We start from the raw sequence: 14270 nt of genomic DNA, 5'->3' as shown, positions 1-14270 counted from the left end.
CATTCAACTTGTATAATATTTCTGTGATTTTGTTGGCCTTACTTTTCTTTACATTGTTCCTATCCTCTTTCATATCTTTTACATTCCTATCCTGTCTTACAATCTTTTTCCAATCCTCATCCTCCTTTTGGTCTGAGGTCAGTTCTACAGTATATGTCTCCTTCCTGCTACCCCTTGTATTTCCTCACTCTTACTAATCCCAGATCCTACTCTCGCATTAAACATCCTTTCTATCAACTCATAACTTCTCTTCCATCTTCCTCTCTGATGCCTTCGCCTGTTCCCTAACTAATTCCTTTATTTCCTTCATCATTCTCTTTAGTGTCTTATTCTCCTGCCTTAACTGCTCATTTTCTGCCTCTGACTTCCTTAAGGACTCCCTAGTCTCCTCTAGTTCTGTCTGCAATGTCTCTAATCCTCCATTTCCTTTGCCTGACACCAATTTCAAAATTTGTCCTATTTGTCTACACTACTGTACTTCCATTACACCCATCACCATATATTTTCCCAACAACCTTTTCCCACTACTCCACTACTCTCCTCCCTCTCAAAACCACTGAACCCCTCTCAAAACCACTGAACCCCACTCCCCCCCTTTCAATACACTGGCCTGACGTTGCGGGCAAACTTGTGATTTTTTTCCTCTTAAGAACCAATGTTTCTTAATTGAAGAGGTGTGGAGCAAGAGCAGTGGTTTTACTGCAGCAGTCTGAAGGAGTAAATCACACAATTTCTGCTTAACATAGACTTGTTTGCTGCCCATTTTATTTACAAAATTTTACAGGTTAACTCGTATTCCTATTAACTATAATTCACTAAACCAGTCCCTACCTATCCAGGAACTAACCTACAGTCAATATTCATTCCTTATCATTTAGCTTGTGGTCTTACAGCAGCCATATGACAACCCCTTTTACTGTTATGAATGGTTCCAACAATACCAACAATTTACATCATGACTAACAGAACACGGGTATCCAATTTCTTCATATTCTTTGTTGTTTCCAGTTTGGATGCACAATGCATTTAGGCCATGAGAATTTTGAAACTGTTGAACCGATCTCTTTTGTATGGCAGTTGTCAATTTTGCACAAACCTCTATGATTGTCACTGCTTGCTTTCCACTTTCTATCAAGCCCTGTTTACCTTACGACAGATTTAAAATATTGCAGACACCAGCCTGAACATAAAAGTTATTGACAAATTTCTACCACTCTTGCATCCGATACTCAAAACACCTGTTCACTTTCAGTTGTCTTTTCTTAATTCTTAATACAGCCAAACATCACACCAAAATGATAATAATCCCTCCCACCACAGCAGACCTACAATGAGATGGAGTTGATTTATGACTACCAAAACTGGCATCACAACATGAGATGGAGTTACCATTGGTATTAATGGTAGAGAACAAGAACATTAAAATTTAAAAATTTGGCAATTATAAATGTTTTTTTTATTTAATTAAATGCATACAAACTGGCTATAAGGCCACCATGAGTTTGTTAAGTGGGGTTGTGCTGTTAAGCTAATTTTGAAAGTAAGTATTAGTATATAATGAAAATTACTGTATGACAAAACACCAAGAAATAAAATATAAATGATAGGGGAGAAAGGGAAGGTGAGATTCAAGACGACAGGTCTGGGTATGACTGATTTATTCTTTCGGAAGCAGGTATACATCGAGGAATACGGACGGAAAGGTGGTCACCGACCTACAGATCCCGTGTCACACATTTGGGCAAGAATTTGTGTTTGTTAGATGACATATAAATGAGAATAATTCATGTTACAATAAACGTACAAAGGTGGTTACATACATCGGCGGGAAGGCCAGACAATAATATGTATGGAGAGATACATAAAATATGAAATAATAGCAGGTAACATAAAATATGAAATAATAACAGGTAATATACATGACGTGATTAATGCAGAAATGAAGAGGCGCTTCATGCCTTTACAAGTACTTCCCCTCCCCCCCCAAGACAATGATACGGAAATATTTTTCATGATAACTTGGTTGATTGAGTGTTGGACTACATTTTTTTTAACCCTTATTCGAATTCCAGCATAAAGGCATAATTATTGGATGACATGAAAATTAATCACGGAGGCGCTGGGCGAGCAGGAGGCGACCTCTTCTCTTCGAGAACTGTGAGTGTTGGGGGGCAACATCGACTGCCGGGTCTTCCACAGGCAGCTTCTGGGGCGCCCACGGCCTCTCCTTGGGGGGTGGGCGGCGGGTATGTCTGCGGGCGCATTTTGAGGGCGGACCCTGGGACGTCTGCCTGCCTCCTCTAAGATTTCGCCATCTAACAGGAATGCTGGTTTCAGCCTGTCGATGGAAACCCAATCCTCTCGGCCGTGGATGTTGATGAGATAGGCCTTGGGGGTCCTGTCAGTGACTCGGTAAGGGCCCCTGTAGGGCCTGGTCAAGGGCAGGTGACAGGCGTCTATCCTGATGAAGACGTAAGTGCAGGAATGCAGGCCAGCTGGGCTGTAGGTATTGGTTCTGTCCATGAAGGCCTTATGGCAGGGCACGAACTTCTGTGCTAGTTCCAGCAACCTTGGGAGTGAGATGTCTGTGCCGTCGGCTGATGGTGGGAAGAATTCCCCTGGAACAGCTAGTGTTTTTCTCCATAGAGTTTTTCTGTGGGGGACATGTCGCCATCTGCCCTCAGTGCGGTGCAGAGACCCAGCAGGACCCAGGGGAGCTGGGCCTTCCAGTTTTCGTTGGTGCAACGTGCCATTAGAGCTGCCTTCAGTGAGCAGTATGCCCTCTCTACCATGCTGTTTGCTGTGGGGTTGTAGGCCATTGTGCTGTGAGGGGTCGCACACATCAGGCGTGCCAGGGAGACCCAGAGTTCTGACAGGAATGCTGAGCCCTTGTCCATAGTAATGCTGTCTGGCACCCTGAAGCAGCTGATCCAACTGGAGAGGAGGGCTCCTGCGCAGGATGCTGTTGACGCCTCCTCCATAAGTGTCATCCTACATGCGCCGAAGTACAGCAAAATAAAAAAAAGGACAAAAGTATCGCTTAACATGTCTAATATGGATAGACAATGTTAGGTCAAGACTTAATGTACAGATAGTTGAGGATGATGAAACTGAGGATGAGGAAGAAAAGGAAAACGAAATAGAAGAAAATAAGACTGAAGAGATAGAAAACAGTAATGAAAACAAAGAACAGGATAAGAGTATGGATGCAGAGAAACTCATAGACTCTACATATGAGGCAATACAACAGCATACATACGAAGAAATAAACTATGAAATGACAACACAAAAAAAATCCCAAAGAGGCTGTACCCTGATGTACATATTGAAGGGAATGAGCAAAAAAAAAAAAAAAAGAAAGACATAGTCTGCACTCTTTTGAAAAGAGGAAATTGCAGATTTGGTGAAAGATGTCACTACAAACATCCCAAGATATGTCACAACTATGAAATTTATGGCAAATTTGCATATCTAGATGGCTATGAGGTTGAATGCAGCGATCTACATCCAAAAGTATGTCGGAATCTGAAAGAAGGGAAAGGTTGCAAATTCAACAAAAAATTCAGATACATGCAGCCTGTTGCCATGAAGAACGAAAATCAAAAGCAAATACATATAAAAAATCAAAGTAAAAATGAAACAAACAAAGGAAAGAATAAAGAGTATGTGATGAAGGAAAAAAGCAAGCCGGCACCACGTTATGAAATGTCAGCACCACGATATGAGGCATCAGCACCCAGGTACAGTGCAACAAAGCAATGTATCTACGATGCAAATGGTTGGTGCAGATATGGAGATAGGTGCAGATACAAACACAAAATGAATAATTATGAAGATGGAAGATCAACTATTTTGGAAAAGTTGGATTTTTTAATGTCCGAAGTTATGGAAATGAAGAAAAGAACATATCAGAGCAGGAAAGAGACATGGGAAAATCCTTATTATTACCCATATTAGATAATGGGGATAAAACGCAAACCATCATAGTGATAAATGCACAGGGTTTAGTTTCGAGTAACTCAAAAAGAAAAATAGAGTTCTTAGAAGAACTAACCCAAACTGAAAAAAACAGATATAATGAATATAAGTGAAACCTGGTACTCACAAGAGACTGGTAATGATGATCAGATAAAGAGTTTCCAAACTTATAGATCAGATAGAAAAAATAGGAATCAAGGGGGAACCGCGATATATGGGAGAGACATAAATCAAGGAAAAATCTGTGAGAAATATAGTAACACAGAATGTGAATTAATAGCAGTAGAATTTGAATCTGAAAAATTAGTAAACATTGTAATATACCCGAATACTAAAGAGTTTGACATAATAATTGACAAATTGGATGATATATGTAGAAATCACAAAGACTGAACTATACTCCTATCCGGAGACTTTAACTTTCCTTTCGTAGAATGGAAAGAACGAATAGGAGACTGGTTGTATTTATACATATAAAAAGGAGAGTAATAGTAGCACAGAAGATAAGAGGCAATTTGAAAAGCTATTAGATATGCTACTAGAAGATAACATTCAGCAAATAAATCACCTACCAACAAGAAAGGATAATATTTTAGACCTAGTATTTGTGAACGAGGTGAACTATGTTAAAGAAATAATAGTGTATAATACGAGTATTTCAGACCATAATGCCATAGAATTAACAGTCCGTTCCAAAGCACACGAAGACAGAGATAAGCAAGTGAAGAAAAAATGGGAAGGATATGGAAAATATAATTTCTATATACAGTATAGTAAAAATATAAATTGGTCAAAAATAAATAAAGAATTAAAGACTGGGAAAACATATTTGTAAGTGATAATATACAGGTAAATGTGGATGTATTATATAAAATATTAGAGGAAATAGTGGAAAAATATATACCGAAGAAGAAAAGTAAACATCAGTCACGCATACCAAGAGACAGAAGGATCTTGTTTCAGAAAATCAGAAAGTGGAAAAAAGGTCTTGCAAAAGAAAAGAATGCATGGAAAGTGATGGAGCTAAAAAGTAAGATAGAAAATGCAGAACAAAAGATTATACAGTCAAAAGAAAAAGAAAATCAGGACCTTGAATAAAGGACCCTACAAAATATCAAACAAAACCCCAAAATTTTTTACTCATATGCAAAAATGATAAATAAAATAAGAGTAGAAATAGGCCCTGTAAGAATTGAAGGGCGATTAACAAATGAAAAAAAGGAAATATGTAACATATTAGCAGAAAGATATAAGAGTGAATTCACACCTAGAGTTGATAATGAAGATAATGATACAGAAATAAGAGATGAAAATAGTGAATATTTATCGGACATAGTTATTACTGAAGCCGATATTATGCAGGCTATTAATGAGATTAAAAATGGATCAGCAGCAGGACCTGATGGTGTTCCTGCCATTTTGTTAAAGAAAGTGGTTCATTCAATCGCAAAGCCGCTCACAATATTAAGACAAAGTAAAGATACAGGCAAGATTTATGATGAGCATAAATTAGCATATATTACCCCAACTTTCAAAGGTGGATCAAGACTAGAGGCAAGTAATTATAGGCCTGTGAGTCTGACATCTCATATTATGAAAGTTTACGAAAGGGTAATGAAAAAATATACAATGAAACATTTAATGAAAAATAGTTTGTTTAATATAGGACAACATGGTTCTGTACCCAGAAGAAGTACACAAACCCAACTGTTAGTCCACCACGAAAGCATATATAAAAATATGATAAACGAAAAAGATACAGATATGGTTTACCTAGACTTTGCAAAAGCTTTTGACAAGGTAGACCATAATATATTAGCGATAAAAATTAGAAAACATAACATTGTGGATAAAGTAGGAAGATGGATAAAAGAATTTTTGCAAAACAGAAAACAGATAGTGATTGCTAATGATGAGAAATCGGATGAAGCTACTGTAATATCCAGTGTGCCACAAGGTACGGTGTTAGCTGCATTGCTGTTTGTGATTATGATTGCAGACATAGACAGTACTGTAATGTTAAGGACTTGGTAGTGAGAAGTTTTGCTGATGACACAAGAATAAGTAGAGAGATTACTTGTGATGAAGATAGGAACTGGCTACAAAGAGACCTAAACAATATATATAAATTGGCAGAGGTAAATAGGATGGTATTTAACTCTGATAAATTTGAATCAATAAACTATGGTGATAAAGAAGGAATGCTATATGCATATAAAGGACCTAATAATGAGATAATCACAAATAAGGAAGCAGTTAAAGACCTTGAATAGGAATATGTTATGCAATGACCAAATAGCAATAATATTGGCAAAATGCAAAGAGGCCGTGAATGATGTCGAACATCATCATCCTCCTTGAGGCGGGGGTGGCCGGTGCTTGTGTCGCAGAGAAGCGTTGCGCCAAACCTCCCAAGGGCATGTCCCACTTGCCGTCCTATAGGCTGCCATTTCCGGGTCTGCTGCTTGCTTCCTTGCCAGTTCCTCATAGTCTATGCCAAGGTGAAGGGAATTGATTTCCACCTATGACAGGGCGTCGGCTACTGGATTCTTCCTGCCGGGGATGTAGATGATGGTGCAACCAAACTCGGAGATGGTGGCCAAGTGTCGCTGCTGCCTTGCCGACCATGTGTTGCCTGCCTTCGCAAATGCGTGCACCAGGGGCTCGTGGTCCTGGAGGATAATGAATTGAGTACTGTCAAGCAGGTATTTGAAGTGCCGCACAGCCTGGTGGATTGCGAGCAGCTCTCTGTCAAAGGCGCTGTAGCGGGTCTCTGCCAGCGACAACTTGTGACTGAAGAAGGCTAGAAGTTGGAGGGCGCCGTCGACTATTTGCTGCCCCACAGGCAGTGTTGCTGGCGTCGGTGGTGAGTCTCAGGGTAGCGGTGGGGTTATGATGCGTCAAGGTGGTGGCACTCACGAGGGCTGTCTTCGTCTCTTCGAATGCCTGTTGCTGCAGAGCGTCCCACGTCAGCATTTTTGGCTTGCCCTTCAGGACTACTGTTGGGATACATGATGCAGGCGATGTCTGTGATGAAACGGCGATATTAGTTCACCATGCTGAGGAACTCCTGAAGGGCCTTGATTGTCTGCGGCATCGGGAACTTTTCTATTGCTTTCACTTTTGAGGCCATGGGGGTGTACTCCTGCTGGGGAGATCTCGTGTCCGAGGAAATCTATTTTTTCTGCCCCAAATGTGCGTTTGTCGAACCTGACGACTATTCCATTCTCCTGCAGACGTTTCAGGAGGACTCAGATGTGGTGAAGGTGTTCCTCTGGGGACCTGGAGAAGATGAGGATTTCGTCTATATAACAGATGCAGAAGGGCAGGTCCCCCAGGATGTTGTCCATCAGGCGTTGGAATGTAGCCCCTGCGTTCCTGAGGCCAAAGGTGGAGTAGGAGAAGGTGTACGTCCCAAACGGCATGATAATGGCTGTCTTCGGAACGTCGTCAGGATTCACAGGAATCTGAAAGTATGATTTGAGCAAGTCCATCTTAGTGAAGACCTTGGCCCCGTGAAGGGCGCTCAGCAGGTCTTGCATGTTCGGCAGGGGGGTAGTGGTCTGGTGTGGTAACTAAATTCAGACGATGGTAGTTTCCGCAGGGCCTCCAGGAGCCATCTGACTTCTTTACCATATGTAGGGGAGACGCCCATGGGCTCGATGCTTTGGTACAGACGCCCATTTGTTCCATCTCAGCGAAAGCCCGTTTGGCGTCTTGTAGTTTTTGGGGTGGCAGGTGACGGAACTTGGCATGAGTTGGGGGGCCCGTTTTAGTTATTTGGTGGAAGATGCCGTGCTTGGCCCCGGCCCTCAGCAACTGGTGGAGCTCTTGTTTAAAAATTTCCGGGAACTCTTGGAGGAAGGTGGCATAATTGTTGGAGGCTGTGAAGCAGACGGCAGGCATCCCTGGTCTGGTGGAGAGTGGTCAGGAGTGGCAGGTTCCGGTGTCAAGGAGGCATTGCCTGCCAACGTCGACCAGGAGTCCGTGGTGTCCCAGGAAATCGGCGCCTAGGAGGGGGAACTTGACCTCCGCGATGATGAAAGGCCAGTGGTACCTGCGGCCCAAGATGAAGATTGTTTGGCTAACAGGGAGGGTGTGGAGTCAGCTGTCCAGGTGTAGTCCTCTTCCGATGGCGGGAACACCGACTGCATAGCCCCCGTGTCAACCAGCAGGCGCCGCTTTGATATTTTGTCCCTGATGAAGAATCCTGCTGGTCAGGAGACATTGTCTTTTGCAGCCACTGCTGTTACTTGTGGCCGACTGGCTGCCCTTCTCATTTTTTGTGAAGGAACAGGGGGATCTGCAGTTCTTGGCACTGGGGCCGAATCTCCTGTGGTAGTAGCACCATGCTGGGTACATCAGTGGCCCTCTGCTCCCTTGGCGGTGCCTTCCTCCTGTAGATCGCGTTTATGTTTTCTGGGTCATCTTCCTCCATCGTCAGGCTACAGTCTGCGAGGGCGGCGGCGTGTTTGGAGGCTTTAGTGGCCATGTGGATTTTCTGTCCGAAGTTGACCAGCTCGTCCATGGGAAGGGTGTCTGCATCTTTAATTTGGCCCCTTACCTCCTGCGGAAGGCACCGCAGGAATATTGCTTATGTCAGGCTGATTTCCTTCCTGCACCATGTGCATTGACGCCCGATAGTGTTACCAGACCTCACGGTTCAACCCAGGCATCCCTGGGTGATGCTTCCCCTAGGGGTTGGGTCAATAGGTGTAGTGCGCGTTGTGCTCTTTCGGGGACGGACATGGAATATGTTTGTATTAGCTTGTCTCACAAGGCAGAGTACGTGACCTCGTCTGGCTGTGAGTCAAACCATGGAGAGATTTTGTTGAAGACCTCTTCAGGCAGCATCGTCATGGTAACATCTGCCTTGGTCTTCTCATCTGTGATGCACGCCACGCGGAAGTGAGCATCAGTGCGCAGAAACCAAGATACTGTGTTCTGGCGCAAAAACAGGGGGAGCTTCACCGCATCTGGCTTTGTGGGCGAAAGGGGCACGCAGACGATTTCCGTGTTTCCGGATTCACATTGTAATTCAGACTCTGCCATCTTTACTGTCACACTCCAAAACGCGAGTACGCGCTGTATTTAGTCTGCCAGTGGTGTTAGAATTCAAGTGGTCAACATGAGTCGTGAATGGTGAGGGCCAAAACCGTTCGAAATGCCAAAACATGCCTTGTGGGGATGCTGTTATTAGTCCGTTAATGGCATGGGTTTCCTCTGAGGAAGGAGCTTTCAGAGGCCTAGACTGTGTTGCCATTTTGAGTCCACTAAAGGCTCTCTGAAGGTAAATGTTGCTGTATTTAGTCCGTTAATAGCTGGGCCAAAACTGCTTGTTTACCTGTCACTCCTTAGGTCACCAGTTGTGAGATTCAAGACGACAGGTCTGGGTATGACTGATTTATTCTATCGGGAGCAGGTATACATCGAAAAATGAGGACGGAAAGGTGGTCACCGACCTGCGGATCCCATGTCACGCATTTGGGCAAGAATTTGTGTTTGTTAGATGACATATATATAAATGAGAATAATTCGTGTTACAATAAACATACAAAGGTGGTTACATACATCGGCGGAAAGGCCGGAAAATAATACGTATGGAGAGATATATAAAGATATGAAATAATAACAGGTAACATACATGACGTGATTAATGCAGAAATGGAGAGGTGCTTGACGCCTTTACAGAGGTAGGTGTGTGTATTTATGTGTGTAGCGCGGTAGCGGAGGCTCTCTCTAAAGAAGCTCCAAAGAAGTCTAACCAGTCCACCCATCCCACACAGCACTCCTATCCCCTTCCCGCCTGGGAAATTCCATCCCCTGGCCAGCCACTCCCTCTCCCTCCCCCATAGCCCTTTTTCTGTGTGCTTTTTCCTGTGAGTAGCATTACTAACACCTCTCCCTTGTGCAGCATTACCCACTGCTCTTCTTCCATCCTGCCCAGCCTTCCAAATCCTCCCCTTCCACCCCTAGGTTAGTAAGAATGTACCCTTGGAAAATCTGAGCAAACATATACAAAACTGAAAACAGGAGAGAATTCATGTCTAACCCCATGAGGGGTCTGTCTGACATAAACGTAGTAATTATGATAGTGCACTGTAAGAGTAAATAGTGTATGGTCCTTCTGCATAACAAGTCCTTTTATAAATAAAATTAATCACTGGAATGCTTGTTAAATGCTACTATTAGCTAAGCCAACATAATGTATTTTACATATGATATGTAATACAAGTTGCTCTTCCCAAAGCTAATGAACCTATTCAATATCTTTATTTCAGGATTACCGCTTTATGCCTGAACCAAATTTGCCACCATTACGATTACATGATTCTTTGGATGCCAGTTGTATCCCTAACAGTTCTCTTGATATAAATGACATTAGAAAGAAGATGAATGAGTTACCAGAAGAGACAAGGCGAAGGCTTATTAGTGACTATGGTATATCACTGGAAAACTCAATTATTTTAGTTGTAAGTATAATTACAAAGTACAGAATAAGAAGCCTTACTAGTAGTGCAATGATTTTAGGATAACTTGTATGCATTCAAATGAAGTTTCACTGGTTACAATTGATTGTATTGCTAAGAAATTAACAATCTCGTGAAAAACAATGTGTAATGAAAATCCACAATTATATAGTAAACTATATTGATTATATTACCATATACAGTAATTCTTTCTAAAAAACAAGTTAAAAATAATTTTTTTAAACAAACTTTAAAATCATAGTGACATTTCATTGTCTTGAAAAGTCCCTGGACAAACCTTGCCTGAAGTGATAAGAATAGTGCCAATATCTGACTGATTAGTAGGACCATGTGCTTAAGGTCCAGTAATTCTTCAGCTTTCAACCCAGGGAATTTTTTCATTTTTAAACCTGGAAAGGGCAGGGAAGTAGTGACCCAAAGAAGAAGGTATGAATTAGTGTTAAAATATTAATTTAACTTTGTTTTTTAGAAAAATTTTGTTGTTTAAATACAAACCCATACCTTGTAATGCAAAGTCTCAGCGTATGCTAAAAAATATATTCAGGCTTCTGGAGCCCACTGCTTGATAGATTTTAAAGCATCTGCAATAACAGTTAACAGATGTGTATCTTGTATGGTTCAGTAATTCACTCCATATGATAAAACAGGGTCAGACAACATTGAAAGACTGTATTATGAGGATGTTCTAATATTGTAGTGAATGAAAAAGGGAGTGAAAAGTAGGTGATTTCTCTGCTTATTTAGAATTCTCTCCAACTAAAGGGACTACTTAGCCCACTGGTATGACAGGGATTCATTAAATGTGAATGTAGCCACTTTAGTGTCATATTCTGTAAATAAGTATCCACAAATGTTTTGCATGTCCAAGATCCCTTCCTAAAAAAGGGATTTTGACGACAGAAAAATCTATTTCTAGGGGAAGACCTGTGTCACCCAGTGAAATGGTTCCAATAGCACACATTTCTAGGTATAAATATTGCTAAATATACCAGAGAAAAAGCTATCCATAATGCCAGGGTTACTACCCCTGGATCGATCACCACAATGGTGTCGGTATGCACTAAGGGGTGAGTGGTAGCCACTATCACAGATGCTTTGCCCAACAGTGTGTGCTATTGGAACCATTTCACTGGGTGACACAGGTCGAGCCCAGAAATGGCATAAACCTGTAAAGTATGCTTGAGAATTACACTTATATTATAATTAGACTTCAACTTCAGATGACTCCCAGTTCTTCATATTTTCGATTTTAGTCAGTATTTCTATGGATAATAAAGTTTAGCCTTATATCCTCAAACGTTTCTGGATCTTTGATATTATAAGTGTAGGGATCTAATGGACAAAGCAGAATTTCATCTGTGTCTCTAGCATTAATTTTATGTTATGGAAAGGCCAGATTTGCTGTAGAACAATCGCTAATCCCAGTTGTTTGAGGCTTTGAAATTAAGTCAGCACGAAAAAACCAGAGAAGATAATTCTGGCCTTGTGTGTAACTTATCTGATAAGGTATAGAGCTTATTGACATGTCCCAGAGGCACAAATGCCAAGAGCAAGGCCAACTTCATTGTAAGACGGAGATGCTGTTCTTATTAAACTCCTTAGGACAAGGGAACTGAAAGAGCTTATGATGAGGTTGTGAAGATCTTGCTTTTCATTGGTGATGACTGTAAGTGGTGGTCTACCCTTTTAGTCATCACTCTTTGGAGTTGATTCAAGCATGCCCTCCCTTTTAGGAGCTGATGGAACTGTTGTCTATTGCCCGAAACAGAAGGCAGAACTTCTGACTTGAGTGTGTGTGAGAAGAGAGTGTGTTAAGTCAATGTTGTTGCCTCACTTGTGCTCTCCAGAGCCTAAGTTGCGTTCAGTGGCCTTCAGATCTAGAGAAGTCAAAGCTTTGCTTCTGGGGTTTGACAGTTTCAGCAGGATAGATCCAAAGGGGATCTTAATCATCTTTTTTAAAAGACTTCAGATTTCATTGCTTCTAGGATGGACTTCTAAATTTTCCTTCTGTTTGTACAAAAGGAAACATTGCTGCATTACCTAAGGGACTAGTACATCCTCATGACCCTCAGAATATAGGTCAGTTTGAATTACCCCTGTTTTATCTAAGGTTTTTGAGACGCTGTCTCTCAAGTGTCTTTGTAGGTTTGTTGAAAATAATAACCTGCTACCAGCATTACAATTTGTGTTTCATAAAGACCTTGGTATTTGTGATGCATTCTTGGCAATATCTGCTGTCTTACAGAGTGCTTTTGATGATGATGCAGAGGTCAGTTTAGATATTATCGCAGCCTTTGACCATGTTAATCTTGAAACACTTATCTACAAGATAAGGTTATTGTGAATTGGTGGATCATTTTTTAATATTTTGAATGCATTTTTAGAAAGCAACACTCAGAGTCTGTCTTAATGACCAGTATAATAGCTTAAGTAATGTCATTTAAGTTGTTCCTCAAGGTAGCATTCTTGGACCTTTGCTATTTACTGTCCATAGTAAATGACATGTGGCAAAGTTTGGAGAACAAAGTGATTGCATACGCCGATGATGCTACCTTTCTAGCTGTTGTTCCATCTCCTCGCTGTAGGTATGTGGTTGCAGAATCCTTGAGTAGAGATCTGGTACATATTCATGAGTGGAGGAGGTTTTGGGGCATGAAGCTCAACACTTCTAAAACTCAGAGTATGATAGTCGATCCAGAACACTTGTGCTTTTTTGCATCCGAGTTACATTCAAATGGTAGTTTTAAATGTCAGTGCTTCTTTTAAGATTTTAGGTAAAACTTTTGATGAGAAATTGACTTTTGAGAAGCATGTATGTAATATTGCTTCCTCTTTTTCTCAAAAAGTTATCTTGCAGAAATGTTTTTGAATGTTTTGTGATGAAACCATTATAACTGTTTTAATCCTTTTCCTCTTCCTTGTTTGGAGTATTGTTCGCCAGTGTGGTCCTCCAGTGCTGACTCTCATTTCAAATTCTTGGCTATATCATCAGTAAAGTTTGTTTGGCCAATTCTTAAAGTTGATATGTGGCATAGATATAAAGTAAGTTCATAATGTATGTTGTGATATGTGGCATGGATATAAAGTGAGTTCATTATGTATGTTGCATAAAATGTAACACAACAACAAACATCCTCTTCATTCTTCTTTACCGTATATGTAATTCAAAATATGAACAATAATAAACCATAAAATGAAATTTTATTTATCAAAATTAAACAAAACTTACAGTAAGATAGAAAATAATGTTTATTTTTGTATACTTCCACTTTATTTATATTTGAAAAGTTTTCTCCTACTTCTTTAAATTGCAAAGTCTTTGATCAGATCCTCAAAACTAATCTTCTGTAACACATCTGCTTCTATATTTAACAGAGATAAATCATCCAACCTGCCTTGTTGCATAGTAGCTCTGATGGGATTTATAATATACTTTGACTGAGAAAATGAATGTTCAGCTGAGCAATTTGTGACCATTAATGTTAAAAATATACAAAAGCCAATGTCTACATTTGGAAAGGCACACTCAGTATTGTCTTCTATTATTATTTTATAAAGTTCAGCATGACTGAATCTTGTTTTTACATTTTTTGTTGCACTGAACTTATGGTGCACATATGAATGAAACTGCTGAAGCTCAGCTGAGAAATTACCGTTGAAGTCCTCTGGGTAAGCATCAATGAGCTTTTAACAGCACTGAGAATACCTTTCAATGTTAGTAAATGATGAAGTGACATTATGTGGCGAATCACCTAGAAAAGAAAATCTCTCTGTTATTGTTTTGTACAGTATATCTCTCCT

At 40.7% G+C, this 14270-nt stretch overlaps 1 protein-coding gene across 5 annotated transcripts in view; it reads left to right on the top strand.

The window, feature by feature from the left end:
* GatB (glutamyl-tRNA(Gln) amidotransferase subunit B, mitochondrial) overlaps positions 1-14270 on the top strand; it is a 992144-nt gene that overhangs the window by 682140 nt on the left and 295734 nt on the right. For all 5 annotated transcript variants that reach the window (XM_067108081.1, XM_067108084.1, XM_067108085.1 and 2 more), the window contains one exon: positions 10260-10451. In XM_067108081.1, the coding sequence (XP_066964182.1) occupies positions 10260-10451 (192 nt within the window). The remainder of the gene's footprint in view (positions 1-10259; positions 10452-14270) is intronic.

Source organism: Macrobrachium rosenbergii, chromosome 8 (genome assembly GCF_040412425.1).
Source record: "Macrobrachium rosenbergii isolate ZJJX-2024 chromosome 8, ASM4041242v1, whole genome shotgun sequence".
Classification (NCBI taxonomy): domain Eukaryota; kingdom Metazoa; phylum Arthropoda; class Malacostraca; order Decapoda; family Palaemonidae; genus Macrobrachium; species Macrobrachium rosenbergii.
This window is presented reverse-complemented; position numbering and strand designations above follow the sequence as displayed.